At 46.8% G+C, this 10,223-nt stretch overlaps 2 protein-coding genes across 6 annotated transcripts; both read left to right on the top strand.

Moving 5' to 3' along the window:
• The first annotated feature begins 1,182 nt into the window (after positions 1-1,182).
• LOC124647223 lies at positions 1,183-3,013 on the top strand. The gene is made up of 5 exons (XM_047187192.1): positions 1,183-1,480; positions 1,622-1,860; positions 2,012-2,545; positions 2,769-2,834; positions 2,882-3,013. Exons 1-5 carry the CDS (start codon positions 1,183-1,185, stop codon positions 3,011-3,013), a joined length of 1,269 nt encoding a protein of 422 aa, XP_047043148.1.
• Positions 3,014-4,457: 1,444 nt separating this feature from the next.
• LOC124646479 lies at positions 4,458-9,851 on the top strand. 5 transcript variants are annotated; one of them, XM_047186581.1, is made up of 7 exons: positions 4,458-4,959; positions 5,163-5,264; positions 7,805-7,855; positions 7,970-8,104; positions 8,203-8,285; positions 8,696-8,797; positions 9,150-9,851. In XM_047186581.1, the coding sequence occupies exons 1-5, from the start codon at positions 4,840-4,842 to the stop codon at positions 8,281-8,283; spliced, it is 489 nt and encodes a 162-aa protein (XP_047042537.1). In that variant the 5' UTR covers positions 4,458-4,839; the 3' UTR covers positions 8,284-8,285; positions 8,696-8,797; positions 9,150-9,851. The 5 variants fall into 5 exon arrangements, with proteins under 5 accessions (XP_047042537.1, XP_047042540.1, XP_047042541.1 ...); XM_047186584.1 differs by having other exon boundaries at positions 7,970-8,035; XM_047186585.1 differs by having other exon boundaries at positions 7,970-7,997.
• Positions 9,852-10,223: the final 372 nt, after the last annotated feature.

The raw sequence follows: 10,223 nt of genomic DNA on the forward strand, positions 1-10,223 counted from the left end.
ATAAACCCTAGTTTTTAGTTGTTTGCTCTGCAAAACTATTGAATCCCCTACACCATATTGCTTGATTTGGTGTAGATCTGAAAGTCTTGTGTAATCTGCTGTTCCATTGGGAAATAGAAGGTTGTAACTTACCGCTTCGTGGTCGGCGGCTACGTGCGCAAGTGTGTGGAGTTGCGAATATCTTGCAGGGTTGAGAGCTGTTGCATTGGTGAGAGAGACCAATCGAGAGATCTCGTTGCGTCATACAAGTTATCATCCACTTCATCAAGTTATCTCCGCTGTGTTCATCCCGTGATCATCATCACCACCGTTGCTTACTGAGAAGATCGGGCCACCCCTTACCAAATTACCTTTGGGCAAGCAGAGAGGGGTGTGGAGGAGCATCTTGCTGCATCGTGCAACAGTCGTATTTGGGAAGGAAGCAGCGCAGCGCCGGGACTCAACTGGACCGGACAGGCAGGTGGCATAAGTGCTCAAGTTGAGAGGGCTGTATACAGGTAGGAGGCCGGCAGTGGAACGATAGAGAAGCTCGGTCGTGGACGGCGGAGCTCACGGCCGGGCGGGATGCCGGCGGCTCGTCAGATCGGGACCTGAAACGCGTTAGGGTTGTGGCGTCGCCGAGATCCATGGAGGCGTTGGCGATCTCGGTGGGAGCATCCCTCGGCAGATGAGGTGCTGCAGCCGTGTTGAAATCCCGCTCTCGTGCGCTGCGTGCGTGGGTCAAACCGCGAGCTCGCCTGACGGCGGCGCAGCGGCCGGGTTAGCGGCGGATCTTCGCGCTTAGGAGCCGAGGGGGCGTGTAAGGAGCAGCGAACAAGCACGAGTTTGGGTTGGCACATTTGGAGGTGTGAAGAGGCGATGCGGCCCAGGCGGGCCCGTGCAGGACGACGATGACGAAAGGGTTGTAGTGGCAGAAGAGGGAACATGTTCCTCCTTTTTAAGTAGTGTAGATAGATTGTTTCTTCAAAATCTAGAAAAAAATCGACCTAAGCAAAAAAAAAAAAAAAACACACGTGGGCGGTCTAGCATTCCGGAACCCGCGTGCGACTTTCAGCCGGCCCTAGAAAGGCCCAAATCCAAAGAACCCAAATAGATCGATCACCGCCTCTGTGGCTCTGTCCTTTCCCCTCTACTATCCCTCGAAAAAAAATAGGGTTTGTTCTCAGCCTCGGCGGCGTGCTCATGGACGGCGGCGACTTAGGCTTGGAGGAGGTAGTCGACGAGAGCGGCTGCTTAGAGCCCCTCTTCTACGACGAGGCGGAGGTGGTGGCCGAAGTGACGGCAAAGGCCGAGAGGCGGCGGCGGGAGGCCGAGGAGAAGGCGGCGGAGCACGCGCGGAATGTGGAGGAGTGCACGCGGAGAAATGCGGCGAACAAGGCCGTCCTCGACAGGATCAGAGAGTATGATCCCAAGGCGGGGAAAGTCTGCTACACCCGATTCTACCACAAAGACTTCTCCAGATTCGACATCGACGAGGAGTGTAAGTCCAAATTCCAGTTCCTCCCCATTCATTCCTCCATGGAATCCATGTTCAATCTTCGAGTGTACAGTGCTTGCCTGTTGCTCCAGTGCGATACACTCACACACATGTTTACAACTCTGAATTTGCTACGGCGTGCAGCGCCTCTGCCTCCGATGCGGTACACTCACACGACTCCATCCACATTCATCAACCCAAGTGGAAAACGGGTTTACAGCCTGTGGGAGTCAGCAAACATCTTCTCTGTGAAGATAGCCGCTTCAGATGTTCCCTTCCCGTTAGAGGTGTATGGTACTGTGATTGCCAGAGATTATCTTGATTTCAAGTGTGTCTATCTCTTCCGTCGCTCTCGAGAGGATTTCCAAGTCGTCAACTCAGAGGTAGCGCATCTTTTACTGTGAAGACCATACTTGCTTCCAAGCAGTCACATACTTACATGTGTGTCAACTACTTCCTTCCAATTTTTCTTTTACTGCCATTGCATTATTTTGATTAGCGGCCGTTAATGTGTTATTTGACCTTTTCTCATAGGATGAATCGTTGATCTTGACTGGCCCAACTCGAGGGCTCGTGTTACTAGATAATATATACCTGGAGGTAGATCTTAAGGTCAAGGACAAAAGGAACAAAGACCAAGAACTTAGCAAGGGACTGTGTGCGATTGATGGCGTAAGACTGGGTGGGTTGAAACGAAGTGAAGTTGGATGTGTCGACCTTGAAAGCAGGCTGACCACCGTGGAGGTGAAATTTGCAGTTGTTGCATTTGCCGTGGAGGCCACCTTTGAAATCAAGGTTATCAATGGAAATTTCCGTGGAGAAATCACAGCTTGCACCTCCAGCATTCAGGATTGTCTTGTGTTACATGATAGCAAAGCAAGTGTTGTAACTAGTGATGGCAGTGGAATAATCCAGCTGTTGCGTCATGTAGTATGTGTTGGCAAGAAGGAGAAGCTTCTATTGAGGATTGCTACTGCCTCTGCTACACAGACTGTTAGTTTTACTCCAGATGTCAATGGTGCAGCGCAAGATGAAATTACTTGTGGCGATTTTACAATGCTTGTCAAGGTCAACTGGTCATTGTTTGATTGAAACTTTGTTGTGCCTTTGCTTAACTGAGCCATGTAATGGTATGTGTCTCTTCCGATGGGAGTACAGAGTTCTGCACATGTTGGGTAAGAGGGGTGCCTTCGTCTAACGCCACTCTTGTAGACTAGTGATGCTCTCTTACCCCTACTGCCAGATGCAGGCGTGACCTGAACTGGTGGTTCTCTCTCACCCTTACTGCCAGATGCAGGTGTGCGACCTGAACACGCCAGTTAGTTTGGTCACGTGGGAGCTCTCGATGCACCAGAAGGTGTGTATTCGATGGGGTGGTGTTCACCCATTCATACAATCCTGCAGAGAGTTATGGTAGAAGTTGAAGCAGGGTACAAGGTGAACCTGGTCTGTGATTGCAGAGAGAGGTTCATGGCAGTGTCGATCGAGGTGGTGGATCACTATGGGGCAAGCTCCACTCCAGTCAGCGGAGCATAGCGTAGAAGGTGAAGTGTGGTACAAGGCAAACTTGATTCGTGATTGCAGAGAGGTATTCATGGTAGTGTCGAGTAGGTGGGTCGTGATCGAGAAATCCCTGTAGGGTTTTGGGTGGTCTGTTGGCACCCTTTGCGCTGGACAATGTTGTAATGGGCACTCTTTGCCATTCCTATATGATACCCATGCTATGCATATTCAGAAAAGGGAACACTTACCTCGATCTCAAACACATCATGAAGCAATGACCAAGAATTAATTATTCAGTGATTAATGGTCAAACATCAAGAGAAGAAGAAAAACAGTACTTAAAGAACACAGCATTCTATCTGGAACTGCAAAACATCTTAATCAGCATCTACCACAGGCACAGGGCTAGGCAGCTGGTACACCTGGAAGCTAGCGGGCGCGTCCAGCTGCAGGTTTCTTCTCCGGAATGCATAGGTTCGCCAACTCCCAAGCTTGTCATACAGGGGGTTCGTCAAAACCTGGCTCCCATCGTGATAGTCTCTGAGATAAAGGCTTCACCTTCTCTCTTCAGATACTGAGATCAAGGTTGAACCTTCCGAAGAAAATGTATTAGCCATTGATACAAGTATTTCTAACAATGAGGATGTACTTACCCAAGATTCACCCAAAGGTTTTTGCAAGCATTAGCTTTTTAGAACTTTATGCTTGGTGCTTGTACCATTGCCAAATTTGCACATTCGGTGACTTATTTTCAGATATTATTAGATAAGGTTCCTGAAGTTGGAGATTTGCAGTTTGAGGCTGGGTCAGTGCATGGTGAGGACTCTTTTACTTGCAACAGCTATGTTCTCTCCCCTTTCTCTGCAACTTCATTCTTCTTTCCCTTACCCCATTTGTTGTCTTGTGAGTAATCGAGTGATCGTAAGAAAGGCAAGCAAGATTATGTTAACTTCTGTTGTATCTCAGTTTTAATGGAAGTATTTTGACATGTTCATCTCAGATTGCTTATAGTGGTGAATATATGTTGATGATAAAGAGCACAAGTATACTTTGAATAGTCTGAAATTATTTTAACAATATCTAGATAATGATCATGCAAGTTGATCATGACAATTTGTTTCTGCATGTCCTTATGATACTACAAATTTGCAAGGTATGATTTTTTATCTCAATATTTGTTTTCTCATTTGTACTTTTGATTCTGATGTCCTAAAATTGATGTGAAGTGATTTAATTTTTTTTGGGAATTGGCGGCAGCTGATTCTAATTAGAATTATACCATTTAAAAGATGCATTCTTCACCAGTCCCTGAAGATTTAATTGGTCTGTTATTTCTATCCTCGAAATTCCGAAATTGTATGATATCACTCATCCAAGAGCGAATGGATATCAAGCAAGGTTTCTACTCCCTCCGACTAGAATTAGATGTCCCACCGTTGTTTTTGCAAAAACCACCCTGTCTTTTTCCCGACCAAACTCCACCCCCTCCGCCTCACGCCCTCTTCTTCCTGGCGACGACCCCGGCGACCTAGACGACCCCGACGAGGACACCCACCACTCTGCGCCTTCCCCGCTCCGTCCCACGCCCTTCCCCTTGCGCGCGACGTCGCCGCCGTCTCCTTCTCTCTTGTCGCGGACGCTATCTCCCTCTATGGCGTCGCTGCGCCTTCATCCTGTCGTGCCCACCGAGGTGGTGCTAAAGATTGGGATTTTCCTCCAAATCTCTCGCGGTGGCGGTGGCGGCGGCACGACGGAGTTCAACTGGTGGCGGTGGCTGGCGGAGATCCAATCTCGGTGGTGATGGAGCTCCAATTGGGTGCTAATGGTACATCCGTCCGAGCTGTTTCAGGCCTGCTGAGATGCATCAAGAGCTGGCGGCTCTGGTAGATGACTACCTGCGGCCGGACATCACGTGCGGCAAACTTCTCCGACGAGGAGGACCAGTCAATCATCCAGCTCCACTAGCTGCTCGGCAACAGGTACTGCTACACATTTTTACTCCTTGTCCCCTTCCTCTGTTCCTTGTTGATTGCAAAATAGGTTCTTTAGTTAGTTCTTCAGTTGTTGGTTCTTCGGTTAGTTCTTCAGTTAGTTCCACCGATAGTACAGTAGGTTCTTCAGTTAGTTCTTGTCATATACACTGATGTACAGTAGGTTCTTCAGTTCTTGACATATGAAGAAGACATTGCAGGTTGCTGTGGGCAACAGAGAGTTGGAGCTGGTAAAGTGGAATGACAAGCTCCGGAAGGCTGTTGACGACTGCATAGTCCACTTATCAAAGAAGGTTCTTTCCTCTCAAACGAAAACTTTTTTATGGAGTAATTTCTTCTCTTTACTTTATTCTTTGCAATTTTACAAGAAGATTCTTAGTGGTGTTTGCATAGTTATCATTATGGTTAATTTCAGATTGAGCTTGTCACCTTCATAGGGCCTACAACTTTTACAGTTAGTTCCGTGTCTCCACTCTGCTCCTGTTGTAAGTTTTAGTGTACCTGATACCCAAATGTCTCTTGTTTTGAATAAGAGGTGATGCTACCAGTTGCATATGTTCCTGTCTGATTTTTTAAGTGTTGCCTGACCATGCATCGCTGAATTAATCTCAGTATAATTCAAGTGTTGCCTCACCATGTACGGAGAACTGTATTTCTGAAGTTTTGCCCCTTTATATGCATTGCTAAAACCATGTACTCCAGTATAATTTCAGTATAATATCAGACATTCAGTATAATCTCAGACATCCAGTGTTGCCCCTTTATTTTTGAAGTGATGCATCCAAACATGAATTGATTAGTGGCTAACATATATTTCAGACATCCAGTATAATTACATTCCTGCAATTTACTCATATGGAGCATACTCATACAGTCATTCTGGTTGATAAACATACACAGATACAGTGTAAGACAGAACTATATCTGAAATATTACAACCCTGGGCATTTTCAAATGTCGTTACAAACTGCTGTTAACCTGGACACAACCCCTAACTATCTGGATAAACACTGCCCCTCCAGCCAGCATGCCCAACTAATAGCCAAATGATGCGTTCTGACCCAGTGAATCTAGTTCCTTCACAAAGCATTTTTTCCTTGGAGTCATCATGCCCTTCATTAACTGCGATGAAATCTGATCCTGCAAAAAGCTTTTCAAAGATTTAGATGCAGCTGCGATGAAAGCATATATTCTCTGTTCTTACTCCTTTTAGCAGCTGGAGTTTCCTTTACAAATGCCCAAGTTCCGATCTTACCATCAAACGTGACTACCCCGCCATCACCATACCGTGGCCTGGCAACCGCAGTTAAGAACATCACTTTGCCTATTTGGTTCTTGTTCTTCACTGTGCGCACGGGTTTGGGTTCTCTGGGGTGTAGGTAGTACGTGTTTCTCTCCCTACTGAGAATGAACCATTTCTCATCAATGTGGACCCTGTCGTCCATAACCTTGAATGTTGGCTCGGGAGATAGCAAAGAATCCTCAGTGACCATATCGAGGCAGAATTGCATTCGCTGGATTTTGTTTGCGTCAGTCATCGACGGCTTCAGGGTGTTAGTGTGGCGGTTCAGCTGACCCCACTTAAACCTGCAGTATAAAGTTGAGCGGTTAACACCCAAGGCCTTTGCTAAGGATCGGATCGTCCTCCTTTTATTCAGTGGGATTGTTGGTACCCTCGAAAGGCCCAAATCTATTCTCTTACGGCCAACATGACCCTTCTTTTTGTTTGACACATCAACTCGTTGCCCTTTTGCAATCTGCTCCTGGGCTAAATTCCACACCCTTTCGATTGTTCGTTTGCTTGTCTTCAGCATGTCTGCAATGAGTTGCTTATCTTCTGTTTGGAACCCTCCATCTCTTCTTCTGATTACTTCCAAGGCAAAATAAGCAGCAAATCTCTCATCGTCTCTTAGTTCGCTGCCTCTCTCATGCTCTAGGCTCACCTCATCAGGTAGATCTGGGACATCATCCTTTCCTCTCTCATGCTCTAGCCTCACCTCATCAGGTAGATCTGGGACATCATCCTTTCCTCTCTCATGCTCTAGCCTCATCTCATCAGGTAGATCTGGGACATCATGCTTTCTTCTCTCATGCTCTAGCCTCTCCTGCTCCTGCATCTGATGTGGTGGGCTAAAATTGAGATCAATGACACCATCCAAGCATCTCTGTTGCTCATGCATCTGATGTGGTGGGCTCAAATTGAGATCAATGACACCATCCAAGCATCTCTGTTGCTCATGCATCTGATGTGGTGGGCTCAAATTGAGATCAATGACACCATCTTGAGCATCATTAGTATTATCATGTTCTCTTGTCCGAGGGAATCTCTGCCTCATCTTGATCAAAGGTTTCGAGAAGATGTCCTCCCGGCGCATTCTATTATATCTCCACGCAGCTTTTGCACTAAGGGGTACTTTCTTCCTCTTGGAAACAAGCTTATATAGTTCGCTGCCAGCAAGTTGGTCCTTCACATAGCTGTAAAGAGAGACGATTAAATTTAGTTTACATGATGAGTATAAACATCCTTCAAAAATCAGAAATACAAATTGTCAAGAGAAAATTAGATATGAATTGTAACTTACTCATTGGATAGAACTAGTGGATCATCATATTGGAATCTCATCTTCTTGTTTATTCTCTTTCTCTTGTTGTCTTTTAGCACTCCTCTTGTTCTCTTGTTGACTTGTGGAACTCTTCTTGTTCTCTTGTCCATAGCCTACAAGAAGATGCACGCTATAAGATTGAGGACATTTGAAATTTAGCAACAGTAATTTTATTTTTCACGGCCAATGCCTAAAAACAGATCATCAAAGCTGTGTGTCATTCTTTGCAGGTTGGTTTGGCTCTGAAGAAACTATTACAGGATCTGCACAACTACCTCCTGGTACCAGAGGCGTCCTTTTCCCCCCATTTTGTTATCTTTCCATTTCGAAGAAATTACTGATTCAGTTTGCTTGCTGGTACTGTCATTGTGTATGTTTCCTTAATGGCATTTTAGGTATCTTGGGATGATTCCACATGTTCAGGTTTGTCACACTGCATGCTACACAAGTCAGTTCTGCAGGTTGCTCTGAAATGCACCGAGTCAGATACAACCGCCTGTCTGGGGCAATTTCTTACCCTCGGTGCAAAGGTACCGCTTTGCCTTTTCCAAATGCGGTTCTGCTTCACTCATCTGCCAACTGTAGCTCTGTACCTGATATCTTCCTGAATCAACGTATTCTGTACCAGGCTAGCTCATGGTGTGGTTCGTCGAATCTATTGATGATTCTGAAGCAGTTCAAGAGGAAGAGCACAATAGTTCATGCCTAGAGGTTTTCGGAACTACACCCTTAAGCTTGTTCAGCTTGTTTGTGCTCCTTTGGTTACAAGTGGATAGCTGGATTAACAGAAAATCTTCTGTGTGGCTAAGGCTTCTCTGCCTCCAGATATCTTATAGCCTAAAATACTTAAACCATGAACCTGCCTTATTATGATTTCACCTTGGTCTGTATAGCTGTCACTGGGATTTGGGACCTATAAATTAATTCTTGCATAAATTATGGGAAACACATCTTATTGGATGGAGACAGGAGGCTAGAATTTGCACAAAGGAAATGCATACCAATTCTTTCAAGACCAGGAAATCGCTGTTTTACTCCCACTTTAGTTGCTCTCCTGTGACATTATGCTATTTCTGCTGACCAGTTTGGTGATTTGAAGCTGCATGTTTTGGATTTGACAGGTAATATACAGGCCAGTGAGAGATTTGAATGGTATACCAGGTAGTCAGTCGCTTAACATTTGCCTGACGGATTACCAAAAGGATGGGCGTGAAGACATAATGGTAATACTGCCTCCTTTTATCTTTATATCTCCAAGCTTAGAGGCAGATGATTGCTGGCTCGTACAGCCCCAAATGTAGAGTATGTGGCCATTTTGTCAATTTTATTCAGAGATTGCCATCTTGAGGAAAGGAACTGCAATGTTATTTTTCTGCAAGTCTTTTTATTAATGTCTCATAATTATGGTACACGCCTTTGCCATGTCTCATACACTAGCTGCAGTCTACAAGATTAACTAGGGATGATTATGTTCAACTTTCTGAACATTGTTTCAGAGAACTGCAGTTAAAATTGCCTTAAACCATCCAGTTTACAGTATACTCATGTGCTACTCCAAATCAACATGTGATGCAGATTGGAGGACCTACCAAATCGAGACATTGCAGGGTGTTGCAGAATCCAGGATGCGCCCAGGGTGTTGCTTCATCAATTGGAACAATGGCAAGGGACGGATCCGGCAGGGGAGGCGACAGCGATCGACCTTGTGTCCATGCCTTCTCGTCCAGAAGGAGGCCGGCGGGAGAAGGCTGCAGGGTGCAGGCCGCAGGGACGGCTACAGGTTTGGAGGAAAAGCTTGCCCGGCGGCGCCGGCCACCTTGAGATGAGCGGAGACTGCCGGCGATAGGTGAGCGGAGACTGCTGGCGAGAGGTGATCTCGGCGGAGTGGCCTGCCGGAGAAGGTTCGAGGCGCGGCCGCTAGGGAGGGAGGAGATACTGCCCCGGCGGCGCCGCCCTCCTTGAGGCGAACCCATGGACGGGGGAGGCGAGCGGAGAACGGCGGCGAGACAGGAGCTCGAGGGAGGCTGCCGCCGGTTGACGAGCTCGACGGAGGATGGCGGCGGGAGGCGAGCTCAACGGAGGCCGGCGGCGCTAGGGCAGGAGGAGGCCCCCGGAGCGAAGCGTGGGAGGCCGCCGGCCGGCCGGCGCGAGCGCGGGATCTGGAGTCGGGACGATCCGATCGATTGGAGCAGATGGTTCCAGGTTTAAAATACGGAGGGCTAAAATGAAAAAAAACCTGAGAACTACGTGTCGGACAACTAATTCTAGTCGGAGGGAGTATATTACTTTGTGATCTTATGAATCTATTGGTGTGGGATTTAACATTAAAGTCATCTATTGAAGACTAATGGAACAATCAGGCGATGCCATTTCGTTGGAGTATGTGGCGACCATGGACCTATATTTGCCATGATAGCAGCAAAGTTAGTTGAGGCATGACCAGTCACCCCAGTATATAGTTGCAGGAATATCTATATCAAATTGGGGATGTATTGTTGATGGCCCTTATGGCCCAATACTCCCTTCGATTGTTCGAGCCGATTTCGGGCCTCATGCCCAGCTCGTGAGACTGGGAAAGAGAATTTGAATTCACCTTGGGGATGACAATCCGAAGAAACCGCAGATCCTCGCCGGCGACGATGATGTACC

Source organism: Lolium rigidum, chromosome 4, assembly GCF_022539505.1.
Source record: "Lolium rigidum isolate FL_2022 chromosome 4, APGP_CSIRO_Lrig_0.1, whole genome shotgun sequence".
Classification (NCBI taxonomy): Eukaryota; Viridiplantae; Streptophyta; class Magnoliopsida; order Poales; family Poaceae; genus Lolium; species Lolium rigidum.

Bases quoted from the DNA above. Each gene is read 5' to 3' on its own strand.
- LOC124647223 (XM_047187192.1), top strand. From the start codon at position 1,183: ATGGACGGCGGCGACTTAGGCTTGGAGGAGGTAGTCGACGAGAGCGGC. The intron at 1,481-1,621 runs GTAAGTCCAAAT...TACGGCGTGCAG, and splicing joins ATTCGACATCGACGAGGAGT to CGCCTCTGCCTCCGATGCGG. The intron at 2,835-2,881 runs GTGTGTATTCGA...ACAATCCTGCAG, and splicing joins AGCTCTCGATGCACCAGAAG to AGAGTTATGGTAGAAGTTGA.
- LOC124646479 (XM_047186581.1), top strand. From the start codon at position 4,840: ATGCATCAAGAGCTGGCGGCTCTGGTAGATGACTACCTGCGGCCGGAC. The intron at 5,265-7,804 runs GTTCTTTCCTCT...CATTCTTTGCAG, and splicing joins TAGTCCACTTATCAAAGAAG to GTTGGTTTGGCTCTGAAGAA. The intron at 8,105-8,202 runs GTACCGCTTTGC...ATTCTGTACCAG, and splicing joins TTCTTACCCTCGGTGCAAAG to GCTAGCTCATGGTGTGGTTC.